Raw genomic sequence first — 19,863 nt, 5'->3', positions numbered from 1 at the left:
CTGATACAGTGGGTAGAAACCGAACACAAGGAAGGCGGGCTTCCTCTTAAATGCAAAAGTGATGGAAGCAGACATCAGCTGCACACCCATGTCCGGCAGGCTGATCTCCATTCGCATTTCTGCCAGACACCTTCACTAGAAATATCAAGAAGGTGCTAATATTCACAAAGAGGTGCTATGGAGCCAGAAGAAGAAACAACCCTGGGTCACGAATAATTTTCTACATCTCTATGAGCAAAGGAGAGTCTTGGAGAAAGGAAGAGCAGCCCCAAAGAAGCTACCAAATACAGAATGGTGAACAGAGACATCAGGAAGGGGATGAATGCAGCCAGGGAGAACTGGACAGTAGAGCAATGCGGCACTTAATTCACGTTCTCTCCTATTTCTTTGAACTTTAGCTGACCTTCTGTATTCATTGTAGAGCGTTGACAATATGTCATTATTTCAGGCATGTCCGAGTCCATCAAAAGCGTATTCAATCATTAGCGCATCCAGCTCCCTCTCCCTCCTTGCCTTCTTCTGAACGGAACTTTCCCCCGCCTTCACAGGAGCAGAAAGCCTCACGGCTCGTTTAAAACCTCGTCTTCAAGTTGAGACATTTATTTGTGTCTGAAGGTTGCAGGAGTCTTTTTGTCCAGCACTTCCATTGCGCGGCTATCGATTCGCATCGGGCTCCGGCGACTGCTGAGGTCGCCTCACGTTGTTCCGACGATGTCACAGTTGAAGTCACCCCGTTTAATGGAGCATCCGAGAGCTTTCATCATACCTTTCATGATACCTATCGGCGTCTTATTCCGCTTTGATTCCAATGCCAGAACTTAGTCTAAAACCTTGGGGTTGGGGTGTGTACGAGTCGCACGTGCATGCATATACGATCTACTAACGCCCAACTCTGACCTGAACGTACTACGTTGGACGTAGACCTGACTGCGAGACTGGCGGATGGTGCAGGTCATGGCCCCAGTAGATCGCGCATTACACACAAGAAAGCTTCTAACCTCATTCCTAAAATTTGTCGAGACTGTTACATTAAATTTGAACCTGCTGTTTGAATGCTGATATCAGTGTTCACGTGATTGTAACGTCCACTACACTACTTCTTTTCCACACAACATATTTTGTAATCTCATCTTCGCAAGACAGACCTGACAAGCTGAGACTGAGAAAGTTTTAAAAATGCATTTAATGGTGCCTGCAAAAGCTTAATCATTAGGGATTGTACGAAATGACGTTTCTGTGGGACAGTACCCAAAGCTTGATCAAACAGTCAAACATAGGAGCACGGCATTCCCAATAACTGCCGAGCAAATACAAACAGCATACATGGCCTAAAAAAAAAATCACCATACCGTTGGCTCTTACAGAGTTCTTTCAACATCACAGATAAAAATAATAGCGCATTTCAATCTTACATTCCCCCATACAAAAATAAATAAATTGTGAATGCAAACAAATGAAACCCTGTGTCATACAGATCTTTCAGTACAAACCATGATGCTCTTGCTTGTAATCACATGCTTGTAATGTCTAATTCGCTTAATATATTTTTATAACAAGCTGAAGTTCATTGCACATTAAAACTGAAAAGAAAGAGCGAAAGCCTCCACTAAGCGGTCATAAAGCATGACTGATCCCACCAAAACTGACCACCGCTATGCAGCTTCAAACCTGAGACCAAGTGCAAACTTCTGAAGGTGATGGTCAGTGAATTCTTACGAAAGTCCAGCTTGCTACTGCCTAAATGTAAACATTCCTGTACATAACTTTGTAAATCACGCATGCATTCTAAACACTCTTCTTGAAAAGCTATACATTCGTGACTAGTGTAAATATTTATGTTCTTAGACATGATTTAATCACCTAAAAAACCCTAAAGAAATTCAATTTGTGCTCAACAAATTGTCCTTGCCACCACAAACAGTGTGGACTAAAGCAAAAGCATTCTATGCCACCATTACTGACCATGTATTTATACAACTACCTTTTTTTAAAAAAAACCCAAGACCTTCTACCCAGCATATCCAAGGTGTAAAATTCATTCAAGCATTTCTGGTCAGCCACCAAGCGTACATCAATAATATCACAGAATAACTTACAGATACACATGTAAATAAGACTTACCATTTCCAGTTAGCGATTATGACATCTCCATCCCTCAGTGATAAAAAGAAAAATCATACAAATTACAGGTCCTGGTATACAATTTGATGAACAAGCTAAATGCGCAACTGGTCAGAACTCCAAGCACACTTGACAAATCTTTTTATTACTCTCTCTTCTGCCTCTTCTCCCAGAATGGGATTTGCTTGCTGAGGAATGAACCATTTAAGTGAAGGAATCACAAACTTTAAACATGCTGATGCTGCACCAACACAGCCATGAAGCTACCGTGTTCTGCATCCTTTACAGATTGCATCAACAGCCTGTGCAGTAAACTACTGCAACTCTTCAAGCAAGACTTCCATATTTCATGTGTATTGTCCTCACAAAAAAATGAAACTAAACTTCTAGCCTTTCATTCTGCAAAAATGTGCTTAGCCCCAATATGAGGCAAAAGAGAACCATTCCTGGGATGACCAGTTAGCATCTGTAAGGACAGAGGCTTTGAACCAATCATAGGTTGGAGGTGCATCAGCCAAGGACCTCTGTAGTGCTTGGGATACTTCTGCAGACACCCAAGTCTAACAACTGAGTCTATTCTTCACCAAAGCACCATGGCCTTGTACTCAGTCACTGAAGTGTGAACAAATAAATGGCACTACGAACAGAAGAGGTAGCTCCTTCTTCCTTACCTTGAGTGGTGACAAAAAACAATGACCACTAACCCTTTCCACTTGTAAGGAAATAACTCATCACTGATTCAAATATTTTGATGTGATGCTCACTTTCACTACTTTAAAAAGAAAACTTATAATTCCAGATTAGAAAATTTAAACAAAGATACTTGGGTTGTGTGACGTAAACAGAGCGAGATTCAGCAAGGCAAATACAGTACACGAAAGACCATTGTGGAATATGATAACAAAGTGAGGCAGGAAAGCCGAGCAGAGAAAAACTGGGGCTAATTGTACATCACGGCTTTTGTGTTATCCATTTAAGTCACAAAGTAATGTTTATCACTTCGTGGGTTCTGCCAGCATGACTCTGCTGCCTCTCTTCACATGCGGTCTTCTGTGATGCTAGTGGTCATGGGCTGGCTACTGCAGCTGCCAGGACTGCAGGACATCAGCTCTGAAACAAATACTTCTCCTTATCATAAAATCATTAAGTACTTACCTTTCATATCAGCAAACTCAAGCTAGAACCATGTGAAATGAAAATTGATTTTTTTCCTTGTTAAACACTTTTACTTTCTCTTCTCCCCCACCCCCCACATGATTATAAATGAGGGTGTCCCTAAATATAACAGAGAAACTGGGGATTGCATCACACAAGCATTTTAACTAAACCACATGACAGCAGCTATCCTGAACGATATCACCAGGAATAGTGTTTTATATATGTAATCTTTAAAAAAAACTGTAATGAAAGCTTTTAAGTTTCATAAGCCACTGAAAGAATCTTAAAATGTAGCAATTTTAATTATTTTATGCAAAGCCTGTAATAATTCTAAGAAAATTTATGTTGGAGAATCCCTGAGGGCAAGATAAAAGTATGAGAGACACTGGAGAAAGGGATCCAAAGAGAAAAGTGGAAACAAACTAGAACCAAATGAAAGTGGTGGGAAACCAGCAGGTAGGCAAAGATCATGTTTCCTACACAGAGATCAGGCAACATTTACTACATATAAAATAATTGTTTGGTTTTCAGAAAATAAATGTGAACAAATGCAAAAATAAAGCACACCTGGTTTAAATTAAACCCAGCATCTTTACTCTTTTTAATGAAGTCCTGACACAATATCTATACATCTTGATTCCACATCCAGTACAATCATAATACCAGCTCCGTGTGGTGAACAAAATGATAAACTGCACAACCAGTTGTACTACCACCTAATAACAGGCTTTTTGTTAAGAGAAAAGGTTAAGGTTCCAGAAGCTAATGTTACAGAGGCAGTGAATGTGGTTTCCTGTGTGTATAGTACAGTATGTGGAAGGCAAAGCCCATTCCTCTGCCTTCTTGACCTTTCCTCATAAATCAGGTAGCTGTTACTACAACAGAAGTTAGATGGGCAGGACAGGGGTTTTACACAGGTCCAAGAGAGCCTCAACCCAGCAACTTTCTGCTCTGCAGTCAAATGCACCAACCACTAAGCTACACTACCTCCCTTCATTTGACATTTCCACAAAATGATTATTGGTGTCACCCAAATGATTAATTAAATAAAGTATTTCATTAACTGTGGTTGCAAGGGGTAAATATGGGAGACCAAGCAGCTGACATGACCTTCTGTTAAGGTCTGTCCTTTCCTAGCTCAGATGGCTCACAAAAATGTGGTCTTCTACATGACAAGACTTATCATGGTCTGTCCTCTTCCTGATGACAGCTCTGTTGTAATATCCTCTTCTAGATGGCAGGGCTCACTGTGGTCTTTCCCCTTTTTGATGACAATAATGTGGTCTGCCCTCTTCTTGATGGCAGGGCTCACTGTGGTCTTTCCCCTTTTTGATGACAATACTGTGGTCTGCCCTCTTCTTGATGGCAGAGCTCACTGTGGTCTTTCCCCTTTTTGATGACAGTACTGTGGTCTGTTCTTTTCTAGATGACAGGGCTCACTATGGTCTGCCCTTTTCTAGATGACATTGTGGTCTGAAACAATGACAGGTCTCACTGTGGTCTGTCCTAGATGACAGGGCTCACCATGGTCTGTTCTTTAGATGACAGGGCTCTTCATTTGGTCCTCTTTTAGATGACAGGGCTTTCCATTGTTATCTGTCATCTGCTAGGTGAAGCATAGTTAGAGGCCTCTTAATGGGTTATCTCTGAAGTCTTCCAAGCATGCCTCTCTTTCTGCCTCCTTCCAGCACGCTCTGCAGGATTATTGCATGGCAAGATTATTATGGCTTTTAACATGACTACGAACAGCTTCCTCTCCTTGATGCTGGCAAAGGGGTGGCTCCTGCCTGGGGAATCGCTATATTATCTCAAAGGCTTTGTTCCTCTGCTTAAGATTTAGAAGTTGCGCTCTAATTTCACTGAGGAATGGAAACGACCAAATTCTAGCAGTGTTTTCATTTGGTCAGGAAGCTGATGATGCTTCTTCAATGTAATGAGCTTAGTCACAGTAACTGTTGGCCGCATATGCCCTTAATGTCTACTGCTGATCTGCCATCGCTTGTAATGGTTAATCCAAGGTACCTAAAATGATCAACTTCCATTTTCCATTTATGGTGATATTGTTCAGTATTAGTTGTGCTTTTGACCACAACTATGCTTTTCTCTGAACTCACCTTACTCTATACAAACCTGCATGCATTATATCGTCAAGAAACACTCTGACAAAAGGAGGAAACAAGAAGAGTCTTGATGTACTCTGACTGTTGTAGATAGTAAGGTTTATTGCAGCGATTCATCAATCTGGCTGTTCATCACAGCACTGAACTGGCAAATATGCAGAATGCCTGCACGACTTGAATTAGGTCATCCTCCATAATAAAAGACCTCAACACATGCCAAAGTGTCATCGATGCCACAAAACACCAATGACCTTAGGAGTCTTAAAAAGTTTGGTGGTGATCTTTATGGTACTGCAGATTTTTATCTGGCAATTATTCTTCTATCAGCAATTGATTAGCCTAAATTTTCAGTCTGCTGAAAACAATTTTAAGCATGATTCTAGGCTAAACATAGTTGTAAAGAACAAGTAAATGTTTAATGTTCATGGCTGCTGCAAAACTGTCTCTAGTTGGTTGTGTATAACACTTGTACGACAGACTTTTATGTCACGCATGCTAATTTAGACTGGACATTAATTTTTTACATGTACCAGAAGACCTGATGAATTTTTCTTGGCAATCTAGTTTAATAAATTTAAATGTCAACTGAATATACCATTCTCAGCATTTTCCTGAAAATGATACGATGTAACTTGCATAGATGCTGAATTGAAATGCTCTTGTTAATAACATTTACTAACATAATTTATTGAGAAATGATGAGTAATGACTTCTTAAACCTAATGGACACTAAATGTAAGTTTTAAATTAAATACTTTAACTCTACTATAATCCTGAATGTCATCCTATCATAATGGTAGTCTGCATGCCACAATCCTGAATCAGGTAATTGTTTCAGGCCTGCCTATTAAAGTTTTATTTCAATGCATGAGGAAGGAGCACTCATCACCTTTTTCACATAAATTGATATGTCAACTTGATAAGGCTGCCATAACCTGTAAAGATTATGGTAATAAAGATGTAACTGTGGAAGCATTCAACCAGCAATATAAACCTTACTTTTTTTGATATATGAATAGGGATAACGTATACCTCCCAACACTTAAAATGTTAGCATTGGGATATATTTTTTCCCAATTGCTCGAGCCATTAACTGCTGTATGTCCATTATAATCATAATGAATCATGGTGGTGCATTTTGCAGGCACGAAAGACCCATAAGTGGTTGCATTTTTATGTTCAATGGCACTGGACAGACTACACTACAAACTAAAAATAACTGGATGATCCAACTGATCCTTTTTTTTTTTTTGAAGATAGTAGAAATTGCCCACATAGAATAAGGCTTAAGTATTGCACTAACGTTTTCTTTAATTACTGTGAAGAATATCTTAAAAGCTTTGCAGAGCTCAGTATTTTATCAGCCTCGCCAACACAATTGATTCTTAGTACTGTATGTATTGCAAATGGCACAGTGTCATGTACCACAAAAAAGGCTTTTCTATAAAATATTTTGTTACTCTAAAGAACTGATCAAACTAGAGATGGTTATTATACCATATTAGAGTGTGCTGCTACTCTTTCTCCCTTCTTGGTATTGCAAGATACAAAATACTTAAGGAAACTGATAATTTTTATCACAACATCAATACAGACTTAAACATCAATCTCACATGTTTACAGGATAAGGACAACTCCACCTGCGTAAGACTTCAATGCATGATTTGATGAAACATGCAAAAACTGTTACTAGCAAAAATCATAGCTCAAACTGTTATGCGCTTCTGAGATGTATACAGAGATGTAACAGTTTAGACTAGCAAAAATAACCAATCATTAAAAAAAGTAAAAAAAATGAATGTACAGAACACACTGTTTTATCTGAATCTCTTTACAGTTTAGAGTGTCTTCATCACTTACTGAGTATATAAGGTATTTAGACTGCAAACAATCAAATGAACTGTAGAAAATTAAGAGAACACTTAATGTCCTTAGGCATTAAACTATGATTTAAAGTATTAAATGCAATATCCAACGACAGTGGCCTTTGTGTGCTAAGGTCAAATCTGAAGTTTTTAAAAGGTAGACTTGCAGACTGTAATAATACCACTGAAAAGATTTCTGGCATCAAGTCAGCACCGATCAGGACAATATAAGAACCAATGTACTTTCAACAATAGCAACACCGCATTATAAATTTTGTCTTCATTTAAAAAAAAAAAAGACTTAAAGTTACGGAAAATTAATTGCAAATGTGCCTGAAATGTTGCTGCTACTGGCCTATTTCTCACCCAAAATAAGTTTCAGTGACAAAATAAATCAGTTAAGTACATATAAAAATATTTTAGAGAATCTAGCATAGACATAAATAATGCACAATATAAACAAATTGTTCAGATATATACATACTAACCAATCAGACATACTTGTCTAGTCCTAGCATATTTTGTTGATATAAAAAGATTTTATACTTTCAACTAGTTGCTCAAATTTATATATATATGAAACATATTTTTATATCGCTATCATCATAAATTTAGTGTCTTATAAGATGAGTCTTATATGAAACTGATTGACTACATATCACTGCAAAGTGCAAAAAGAATGCCTTGACAATTCTACAAATACATTTAAACGCTCAATTTCATATTTAAAAACCTCTTTTTCTGTTTCTTTTTAGTTAAGTGCATTACTATCTTTATGTGCACGCTTGTAATTTTTAGTACCATGCACTCTGCAAAACAAATAAATAAATAAGCTGTAGACAAAAAGATCATAAAAATTTGTGAGGGCAATCGACAATGAAAGCACAACCAAATCATATGGACTACAGACAGAAGCTGGACTCAACACAGATGTTGTGGAAGCAGCAGGCATGCCAAGAGGGAAAAGGTTAACCTGTAGGCAGGCAGATCTTACTGTTTATCCCCTGTTTCCACAAAGATGGAGGCAGAAACAACAGGAAGAATCCATTAGTTACTCATGCAGAGGCATTTTCCAACAAACAAACAAAATATTTGTGTTTTTCTTAGCAAACCCTAGCCAAATAGCCATCACCATTTAGTGTGCTCCAAAAGGCACCAAATTTTCAACTATCTTCGATATTTATCACCACATTTATCTAGAGAAAGTTACTTTTACTTGTATGCGTACAATTTTATGATTTGTTTCCCTTAACTTGCTCCCACATTACTATAGATTCAAACTCTTGTCTGCGAATAAATTCTGTTAAGTTTTGCTTTAAAGCCATTGTAAATGGGTCTGTTTGGTGCACACCTGCACATGCGCACACACATACACTTTTGCAAACATGCACCATCTATCAAAGACAAAAAACAGCATTTAATATAAAGAGATTCAATAGTATTGCAATATTATTCAATTGATTAGAAATGTTTATGGTTACTAGGTATTACAAAGTTGTTTAATTCAATACACTGCAAAAAATTGTTAGTATTTTAGTAAAGTTAAAAATATAAAATGAAAGATTTAAACATGTATATTGCATATGCTGCTAACAATGAATACATAAGAAAGCACCCAAGTTCAGTCATTTATAAACCTGTTTCATTTACTAGCTAAGTGATATGCTAACCAATGCTTCACAGAAAAAAGTTTAAGAAAAAAAACTCACCTCAGTTTATATAAACAAGAATTTGTATCGTGATGATTGCAAATTCTTATATACACAAAACTTCCTGAGGTGCATAGCACACACAATAATTTTGTAATTAGGATTAAAAAAAAGTTTTCATTTCCTGTATGGATCAAACCTTTCTACTGTAAAAACTCTGGTTATTTCTATCTATAAAAAAGCTCTACATGTTCAAATAAATTATAAAAGCAAATACATTCAAGCCTTTTTAAAAAGAACAGATCCTTCATATAAAAGCTTTATACTTCTGCTGATTGCAAAAATATTTCTGCAGTGTACAAACCCATTACCAGTTTCAGGCATGTTGCATATGTAGCATGCTGCTAAGACAACATCATGGCCAGAAAATGCAAGAAAAATTGGTCTTAGGATCTAGTTACAAAGTCTACTTTAAGGAACTGGATAACTTTGAGCAATGGCATCTGAACCCAAGAGTGCACACACTACCTGCTTGATACCCATGTGATATAGAGTACTTCACCCTCTTGACTCTGTTGTGCAATAGATACCTGATCCCGTACAGGTCTGCGGAAGTAGCAAGGAAAAGAAGATAGGCATTGCCTTCACAAAAAGATATTTGACATGTCAGGAAACCATACCTCTAAGGAAGCAGATAGCTAGTGGTTAGGGCACCTGAAGGCTGACTCACTACCCCAAGGGATACCCCTGTGATGCAGCAAACTCCCCCCAGCTGACAGCTGTGGAATGGGAACTTGTCTCTTAAAGGATAGTGTAAAAAAAAAAAAGATTTCAGGGAGAAGAAATGGCCACTGCCTACACAAAAGGATGACCCAGAGATAAGTAGGGCTTCTAATACCTCATCTAGTTGTAGATTTTAAGTCAAACAACAGGGGAGGTTAAAACTGTAAAAGTGATTTGGTGGTTAACTGGAGAATTGCAAAAACACTGAACAGAAAAATCCCAGAACTTTTTTTTTTTTTTTAATGAGACAAAATATGAGTAAATCTGGAAAGTAGGGCTACATTAGATCTTAGAACAGGTAAGTACCGCTTCTAGGTAAACAAGGTCATCAGGGAAACCAAATGAAAGAAAATCTACATCCAACATGATGGACAAAAGGCACAACAGCACTTTCACTGTAAGCTTCACATAACAAACAAGCATAGGGTTGGGTTGGGAGAGACCCATATAAAAATGACTTAATCAGCAAGTGACATGAACTCAAGATCTGTCAAGGCCACATACTGCAATACTGAATAGCTCCCCTTTAAACAAAAAAGTTCTATGCACCACTCTCTTAAAAACATTCTGGAGTTAATGCAGAGATTTTCTTATTCTTGATGCTCAGATGACAAAAACATCACAAGCAGACAGTCAAACAACCTGTCTAATTTTCACGCTTAAGTGTGAAAGGGGATAGAACAGTTGGGTATTAAGAAGAATGCAAGAGAATATGGCATACGTATCTGAGAAAGTAGCAAAACTATTACTAAATCCATTCTGACATTAGCACAACACTACAGACAGTACTGGACAAGACCTTTCCTTATATTCTTTACTGATCTATAGCTTGATCATGCTTTAGTATGAAAATGACCATAAACTGATAGCCCAATGTAGGAAAAGAACTACAGAAAATGTATGCTGCCAGAATGAAACAATATGCAATTTAAAAGATCTCCATCTAGATGAGCTTAGCTGCTGCCCTGGGGTGGAAGATAAGAATTTATGAGATGGCAATGACCATGAGAATGTTACAGAATGACATAGAAAGGTGAAAAAAAATCAAATAAAGCTAATATAGCAATGAAGCAGTCTTGAGGGCTGAATGTTGCCCCATGTCACTAGAGTTTAAATTGTGACTAAAAGGTTATAAAAACCTCCATATATCCTGGTTTTATTGCTTATAAAATATTGCAACTGAAGGCCATAAAGATGTCAGAGTTACACCAAAGACTGACCAATAAACATGAAAAGAAATAAAACCAATTTTTCCTCTTCAACAAATGGCTAAATATGATTGGGTCTACGTCTGCAGCTACTAGAGACTGCCGCCTAGTTTGTGTCCCAAATCTTTCTACTTTATTGCTTTTTTTGTTTTGCAAACCTAGCTTGCAGGTATACATTGCTCCTTTCATCCCTATGAATTCTACTCAGTTATCATATAACTCTGAGTAGACAAAATAAACATCCCTTATTTTGTAATTGTCAATTACCCAGCTAAATGAAATTGAACTTGAATAAAATAAATTATTAATATCACTGACCTATCTATATACACATATTTTAGGGCAGTGATTTATCTCAAGGATTCTGTTTTAAAAGAAGACTTGAAATGTGAGGAATAAAAGTGATTAATACTGCAGAGAGAGATATCTGGTCCCAAGATGCAGTTAACAGACTAGCAACCACCAAAAGCTGAAGAGAACAGCAGGAACAATGCCAGGTCTGATGATCGGCCCATCAACTTACCCAGCATTGGCAAAAAAGCTCAGCACGGCCCCAGCCTCCCCTACTCTAATAGTCGCGGCGGAAGTTATGGTAGCCCTTTCGTTGGAAACCACCATAGTCGTCAGAGGAAGACTGGTAGTTGTGACTTACTTTGGAGTTGGTTATCTTGCCTGCCCCGCGTCCGCCTGGACGGCGTGTCATGTTACGCCTCTCTCGATCAAACTCAAGGTCCTCAAGGCGCTGGGTGAGGGCTAATTTCTGGTGAATGGCCATACGCAGCAATGAGTTGAGCGTCTTCTTCTCCTCCTCTGCTGCTGCGAGTTGTCTCTGGCTTTCATCCAGCTGTGTCACATACTCATCACATCGTTGAGCAAACATGGCACGCAATGAGGCAAATGTGGCTGCATCTTCTTTCAGCGATTTGAGCTCATTTCGCAGCTTCAGCATTGTTTCAGTGACGATAACTTTTTCATTTTCATACTTCTGTTTGAGGTTTGCCAAGGCAACTTCAGCAGTGGACTTGTTGGCTTTAAGGACTGAACGAAGTGTGGCTATCTGTTCCCTCTTTGTGGACAACATTGCCTTGAGCTTCACCACTTGGTCCTGCAGCTCTGCAATGTCCTCCCCGCTGTCACCAGCTTCATTAGTACCATCACGATTCCATGTCTTCGAAATTTCCATCAGGTGGTCAACAGCTTGCTTCAAGAATTTCACCTGATCAACAACTGTTTCTGAAAGTTTTTCACACGATGTAGGATCGACTTTCGCACCTCCCTGGAGAATTGTCTTCTTATTTCTATGAGATTTTGCTTTAAGTTTGGATGTTGTTGAGACAATGTCTAAGTCTATAACTGGTTTAGTCTCTCCTTGTGGTGTTGCAGGTTCCTCACTGCTCTCTCGTTCACTATCTGCAGGCTGGACCATCTCAACAGAAGACTTTGCATGGTCTAGCATAACTCTGGATGGTGTTTCTCGGCTGAGCTCACAAACCAGGTGGTAAAGCTGAGCCAATTCTTCTGTGATGTGCACTAACTCACCCCTTGTGGTATTCATACTGCCCTGAGCATGTTCAGCTGCTTCTGTCATTGCTTTTAAATCTTGTTCTTGTTCTCTAATCGTCTGTTCATAGAGCATACATTTGCTCTGCAGCTCTTCTAATGCCTCTTTAAACTCCGCTCCCTGATCGAGTGCTGTTGTGCATGCCTGAAGCCTTAGTATTTCCGCCTGCAAGCTGCCAATTTCATTCAAAGCTGTCTTGTACTTTTTGTCTCTTAAATGCCAATTGTTCCGCAACTGCAAGAGGGCTCTTCTGTCAGGATCTGGCTCTTCTTCTATTTCCCGAAGAAGGCTCTCATCAAATGATACTTCTAGGTCATTTGGAAGCCTTGAACATGATTCCCTGAGGCTGGAAAGTGACCCTATGTAGGATTTCAGCTGATCAGCTCGCTTCTTTTGCTCAGTAAGATCCAGCTGTGTGTCTTGAATCAATTTGCGGGCTTCATCAAGTGCCTTCTGCAGTTCTAACTTCTCTTCTTCTGATTGTTGCAACATAGATTCCAGTTTTCCCACTTCTGTTACCTACCATCACACAATTTTATTGTTCAGGAATAAATGCAAGGCAAAGAGATGAAAAACAGACAGTAAATCTAAGGATAAAACTGTGTATATAATAGACATTGCATGTGCATAAATACATGTATGGGTGTGTGTGTAGGTTGTAGTGCATGTGTTTAAAGTGGAGGAAAGCCTTTGACATAGTGAAGTTGGTAGCATGCAATAAGCTAAGATTAAGTACTAAGATCAGAGCAATTTATTTGTAAAGTTTGCTAAACACGTGCACTAATCTCCTCTTTTATGTTTTGAAAACTAAACTTCCCTTCTATGGAGTTTACAAATTCATATATTCTTTGTAAAAAGCCAGCTGAATGTCGTCATTAAAAATTAAACACAAATCACAAATCTGAAAAAGTCTTCAGCTGTATGCAATGTCCAAATGAGAAGCCAAACATGAAAACTTTTTAAAAATATACCCTTTTCTACACAGATTAAATAAAACTTTATTTAATTTATGTTAGGTAAGTGGATTCAAGATTTTAATACTTCAAAGAAATGTCTTAATTTAACAATGTGTTATAAACCATTTACCTGAATCTCACTAAGGATGTCTCCAACAACCCCTAAGCGAGGCGTAGCAGGGGCTTCGCCATCCTTTCTCATGAATGCAAAATCAGCTTCGATTCGTTTCAAGGCTGGGTGGGCATGATCCTGCCCCTCTCCATCTTCTTCAGCCCCTGAATCCTGTGATGACTCGTGGCTGCAATATGAAAAGGAGAGACCTTCTGACAGTCCGCTAAACTGAGCCAGACTGCTCAAATTAAACATAGACTCGCGAGTTAGACGCTGGTCAAGTTCCTTCTTGAGAGCATGCTTCTGTTCACGTTCTTGCTGAAGGGAACCAAGAGCTTCCTCTAGATTTTTTTCAACGATGCGCCGCAGGTTGGTCATTTCTTCTACCTGCATGTGCAGATCCTCAGTCTCTTCTTGAAGCCGCTTTGTTTCATGCTTCAATGCCTCCAGCTCAACCTGAAACAAATAAATGAACTGATGTCTCCTCTGATTTTTTTTTTAAACAGTCACTCTTTATGGAAACCAAACAAACTACACAAAATTTGTATCAGATCATTCTCAAAGTTTCTGCACTCTTCACTTTGAAAACATAAGATTTTGCTCAGAATCAGCATTTTTAAACAGAACAAGCACTATTATAATTCAGCTTATGTTGCAAATACCAACACATTTATTACATTTGTTTAAGAATCTTACTCTCTACATTTTTAAGGTCTTCCCCTTTCAAATCAACAGGTTCATGCTCTTTACTCAAACACAAAGACCCCACCATGAGCTTCTAATGTCTTCCCTTTACTTATCCCTTCTCAAATTTGAATATCAATAAAGCCCATTTAATATTATTAGATCACAGTTTCAAACAAGGTCTATACAAAATAAAATAGGTTGACAGTAGCATCAAACTACAACTATAAGCATAAATATTCATCTAAATAATATTCAATGCATCAGAATTTTAGACTCAAGGACTAAAGGGAAAGCACTGTTAAAATCACAATTACTTGCCAGCCATGAACTTATGGGGTATGTACAAATATTAAATTATACAGATGTCAAACTAGATTATAAGCATAAGATAAGCATAAACTTCCTTAATAATATCATGTAAGATAATCTAAATATTAAAGCCAGCATTTACACTATGATTACATAAGAGAGATGTTACATTTGTCATAGTAGGTCAAGAAGAGGTGACAATCTGTTGTCAAGACTTCATATCAAAGCTTACTAATATCCAGAGTCTAATAATAAGCAAAAGTCTTTTTTCAAAGAAAAATCGAAATGAAAAACATATTTTTGTGACTTGCCAAATATATACAGATGTTATTAAAATGAGTGTTACATCACTAATGAAAAAGAAACCAGAAGCCACAATAATCATTAACATATATCCAACACATTCTGTATATAACTTCAAATCCATATAAAACCAAAACCACAAGAACTTTCAGATTGGCCTGTTATGAATAAACTTCCCAAATTTTCTAATCTGTCCTCTGTTATGCTTAATAAACTTCACTACTAACCTGGCTGATCTTTAGCTGAGAAACAGTTTTCTGAAGCGAAATGTTTTCCTCCTCAAGTTCTGCATAATCACTCAGATTTCGATTTTCTCTAATCTTGTATTCACGGTTTTCATGCTTAAGTTGTTGGCGCTGGACTTCAAGAAGCTCCACCTGTAATAGATTATACTATTCACAAACTTGTCTGGTCCGCATAAATACTAAATAAATGTCAATCTTCTTATTCTTTGTTGTATAATGCCAATAAATATGTCCTGCATCCAAGAATGTCATACCAAGTTTCATTATGCCATCAACATTTAAGAGTTATAAAGGCACACACACACACACACAAACATTTAAAAACTCTCTAATGTGCAGTTTAAATATATTTTGGAGTATTTCTGTACGTGATTAGCAGATGTCCAATTTAGAGTGTATTAATGATATAATCCCGTAACAGTAAGCCTAGTTTCATGGTAAATGAAATCTTGACTTTAAAACAGAATTATTGACTTACATTTGGGAAACTAGTATCTTGGAACAAACTAAAATAAGTCATTGAAAATAATTTGCAGTCTGATTAGATTAAGCTAGCATTAAGATGAAGGTAATGTTCAACTTCCAATCCATTGTTATTATATCTTCTAAAAACTTCTCATAACACCTCTCTAAAATTTAAATACAGAGTACTTTACCTGATGAGTAAGCTCATTCACATTGGATAAAAGCCTTTCATTTTCACTATTCAGTCGCTCTTTGGCTGCATTGGCTATCTTTATTTCTGCTTCAAGATCTGTAATTGATGCCTGATAGTTTTCCTCCCTCTGAGCCGTCTCCTCCAAAAATCGCTCTTCATTATGCACTCCTGTCTGCTGGTGCCTTCGAAGGTCCACATGATGTTTAGCAAGAGCCTGAAAACACAAAAGCATTTTACCCCTATAATAAATATTTTCTTCTACTTCTCTGCATTTTAAAATAACCAAATCATTTAGCCTTTATAATTTTCCATAACCAAATAATTCAGTTTTAATATGCATATTATCTATCATAGTACTTCTACCAGACATAGAATAAAACAGAGAAGTCTGAATTTTAAAAACTCTTGCAGTTAATAAAAGGTTACAAATTATTATCACAATGTTTTTCCTGTTATACCAGATTAGCATGATTGAAATAGGATCAGGAATAATTTGCACACAAGTGCGACACTTGTTTAGCATATGATGGTCACTACAGTGGTCTATCCTGAAGCATGATACATCTGCCAAAACAATGATGGATGCTTACACTGTGACTTTTACACCCATTGCTTTAATATATATATCTTTGAAAAGGCTGATGAAGTGATATATAGGCCATTAACATTACAAGTTACGGAAGTAATCAGCTATCTGAATTTCACTAATTCTTACCTCTCTTGCACATTCCAGTTCTGCCTTAGCGGCCTCCAACTGGGACTCCAAGTCATCATACTGGGCCTGCAGTTGCTGTTTCTCTTCCAAAACTGCCAGACCGTACTCGGCCGCCTGGAGTTTTTCGCGAACTGTCTCGGTAAGTTCGCTGCTGAGTCGTTCTATTTCTTTCTGGAGTTCGCTTGAAGGATCCATCGTTCCCTCTTTCTCTAACGTATATTGGGCTTTGAAAATGTGAAGAAATTTACGAAACCACTAGAAAGAAGGGGAGCATAACCTACAATTACAGATGATGGCAGCCATGGTTTGACGAAATAGATTATGCAGTTATGTGAAGGTCACGTGACGAATGGTCTTCTTTTTCCGGTCGAACCTGTCGAGCTGAAGACGTCGATCAGTCCGTAGTCGAACTTCCGTTGCTGCTAGAGAAAAGCACACTGGTTAAGATTATTCTGCACCTTTTATTTCTAAAATTGCCTTTATTACTTTCTGTATTAACAATATTTATCATCAGCAATAAATATTCTGACAACACCGCCCGTCTCGACCTCAGCTCGCTCATCTGTTTCACTGTCCGATCAGTTTACTATAAAGCTCTGTTGGTTGTGAGGTTTTGCATTTTATCGCTTAATATATTCCATCTAAACGCTAAAAAGGCTCAAGAAATGCTCGTGTTAACAAAGTATTGCCCCTATACTGCTGGCTACGAATGGTTCAACCGTTCAAGAGGGGGATGGGTCGGAGCTCGGAGGTGTCTTCGGGTCGGCGTCTCTTTTCGAATGATGTCTGGCATATCACGAACTTGTATTAATTTAATATACACCTCTGTGTGCATATTAACCTACGTTTTATTTATTTCAATGTGAATACTGCTAACAAGAATAGTATAAACTCAACTCGGTTTTTCGCTAACCCCGCCTTTCTTCACACTTTGTGGCAAAACTGCATGATTTCCCTCAAAGTATTATCACATGGTATATATATATATGAATTATATACCTGAATTATTTGTTACGCTGCTAAGTTACTAGCCCAGCATTTGTGTTGGACGGATGGTGGAGATGGGACTGTAACTTTCCCGACACAAAAACAAACAGCATTATGTCAAAGCAGATTATATATAAGCGGATAGCCAAGTGATGCAGGCTTGAAGCACTGCGCTGTGTCCAAACAGAAAGGCGCGCTGGTTAATTTTTCGTGTGTATGGCAGCTCCACAGATGGTTGCTTGGGATTCGTTACACAAAAGCTGGCCCCTAAAAGTGAGGTTTCTAACTCCCCAACGAAACGCCTTAAAAAAAAATTGAGGGAATGACATTTACTTTGTTACCTTACGTGCGCTTTACAAATACTTTATTATTATAGGCCATGGTCAAGGCTAGCTGAAGTGTGGTAGTGATGCACAAGGGACTGGCTAGACGCGCGATTGAGGTGTCTGAATGTTGTGCAACTATAAATACACAGGATTTATATATGGCGCTGACCAAGGTATGTATAGCGTCTGATAGTGTGGTAGTGCAGCACGGGTATCAGGATTAGACAGCAGGACACTCAACGACTTTGGCTGCTGGATTTCAAGTCTCCATCTGGGGTCTTCTTGGATGATAATAATAAAGTGCAGAAGATGCGCGATTGTTTTTATTACTTTTTTTTTTATCCAGGTTCTAGAGCGGAATAAGAAACAGCGCATATGGTTCACGAATGACATCCTACATATCTGTGACAAAATGAGAGCCTTAACGAAGGAAAAGAAAACCAGAAGCAGCAACCAAATACAGAGAAGTGATCGAACTGTGTCATCAAGAAAGGGATGAAGGCAACTATATAAGGGAGAACTATAAATAGATCGAAAGCCAATGCCGGGACATATATAGAAGATGGAATGGCAAGAGGTGACAGCAAAAAAGGCCAACTACTTATAAGGACCATCAGACAGATCAGCACAAGACCTCATGCAGTCATCGAGGACAGCAATCGCCACCTTCTCACAGAAAGCAATTGCTGTACTCAACCAACGGACTGAGTATTGCAAAGACCTGTACAACTTCCATCTGAAGTCCGACGCCAATTAACACCCTTCAAAAAAACTTAAGCAGACTAGAAACAGCTAGTGAACTACAGGTCGACCTTCCAGTCCTAGTACGGCAAGAGCTCGAAAGAGTTGTACACCATATGAAGGGAATAAAGTCGCAAGTCATTGATAATGTTCCAGATGAGCTGCTCAAGCAGGGTGGGGATGAAACTACACAGGCCCTCACTATCCTGTGCCAAGAGTCTGGGAACACAAAGAATGAACGCAGTTACTATAGTCACACCCCTCCCCCCAAAAAAAAAGGAAACTGCAAACAGTGCCAGAACTACAGAACCATAAGCCTTATCAGCCACCCAAGCGATCGAAGTCCTGCTGAAGGCCATACAAAACCGTATCAGCACCACCGCAGAGAGACTGCTAGAGGAACAATATAATTGTGGCTTCAGACCACATAGAAACACGGTACAGTTGAGTAGATCTACTGTCGCATCCTTTTCGAAAAGTATCCTCAACATCAGCAGGACCTCTACCACAACTTCATTCACTTAAAAAGGCTTTTGACAGAGTTGAACATGTGATAAGAAAATTCAACATCAAAGATCGAAGGCCTCGTTCAAGTCACCGAAGTCATACAATGGCTCAACGAGCACAGTGCTGCTGAATGACCTAATATAGGAGATGACTTTCGCACCACAGTAGGCGTACCGCAAGGATGTACTCTATCACCGGTGCTGTCATCTTCTTGGAGAACATCATGCTCGAAACCCTCTATAACAGACCTGGGCAAAGGCTGGCCCGCGGGCCGCATCCGGCCCGCCTCCTGTCTCTGACCGGCCCGCCCGCTAGTATATATACTATATATACAGTATTGGGTAAAACTGAGTTAACTATATTAGTCTGGCCCTCTAAAACCATCCCAATTTGACCGATGTTTTCATCGGGGGATGATTGGTGGGATGATTGGGGGATGATTGGTGTTTTACGCGGAGCCAGCAACTATATGGTTTGGTCACGGCAAGGCAGCTCATCGGTACATCACGATAAATGCCACTTGTACTTTAATTTGCATCTTCAGTTAGTCTGTTTCTGTAGATCCTGTCTAGAACTGATCCAGCTGTGTACTTTTGGTTCTTTCGGCACGGCTTGTTTCCGTGAAGCGCATTGTTGTATTACGATTTTTATAAAATCTGTAGAGTTAAAGAACTGTTTATTAACGTTTTGTGCAAATGCCGTAAATGTTTTGTTTTAAGCATTTATTTAAACTTGTAATATTATTCTCGGGATGTGCTGCATTTGTTTTATTTTTAGACTTTCGATAATGATCGCATTTCTAGAGTTTAAAAATGTGTAAAATTACATTTGATAGAAATTCCATCGAAGATG

The 19,863-nt window shown here is 38.5% G+C and overlaps 1 protein-coding gene across 5 annotated transcripts; it reads right to left on the bottom strand.

The window, feature by feature from the left end:
- Positions 1 to 1,164: 1,164 nt before the first annotated feature.
- On the bottom strand, positions 1,165 to 16,784 carry LOC112571560 (protein bicaudal D-like). Of its 5 annotated transcripts, none has more exons than XR_003100848.1 (7): positions 16,451 to 16,783; positions 15,734 to 15,949; positions 15,060 to 15,209; positions 13,552 to 13,989; positions 11,428 to 12,984; positions 8,259 to 8,268; positions 1,165 to 3,231 (listed from the first exon to the last, which is right to left on the bottom strand). XR_003100848.1 is itself a non-coding variant. In XM_025250626.1 (7 exons), exons 1-7 carry the CDS (start codon positions 16,643 to 16,645, stop codon positions 3,158 to 3,160), a joined length of 2,532 nt encoding a protein of 843 aa, XP_025106411.1. In that variant the 5' UTR covers positions 16,646 to 16,784; the 3' UTR covers positions 1,165 to 3,157. The 5 variants fall into 5 exon arrangements, 4 of the variants coding, with proteins under 4 accessions (XP_025106411.1, XP_025106413.1, XP_025106412.1 ...); XM_025250626.1 differs by having other exon boundaries at positions 8,238 to 8,268; positions 11,557 to 12,984; positions 16,451 to 16,784; XM_025250628.1 differs by having other exon boundaries at positions 11,557 to 12,984.
- Positions 16,785 to 19,863: the final 3,079 nt, after the last annotated feature.

The sequence above is a fragment of the Pomacea canaliculata genome, linkage group LG9 (assembly GCF_003073045.1).
Source record: "Pomacea canaliculata isolate SZHN2017 linkage group LG9, ASM307304v1, whole genome shotgun sequence".
NCBI lineage: Eukaryota > Metazoa > Mollusca > Gastropoda > Architaenioglossa > Ampullariidae > Pomacea > Pomacea canaliculata.
This window is presented reverse-complemented; position numbering and strand designations above follow the sequence as displayed.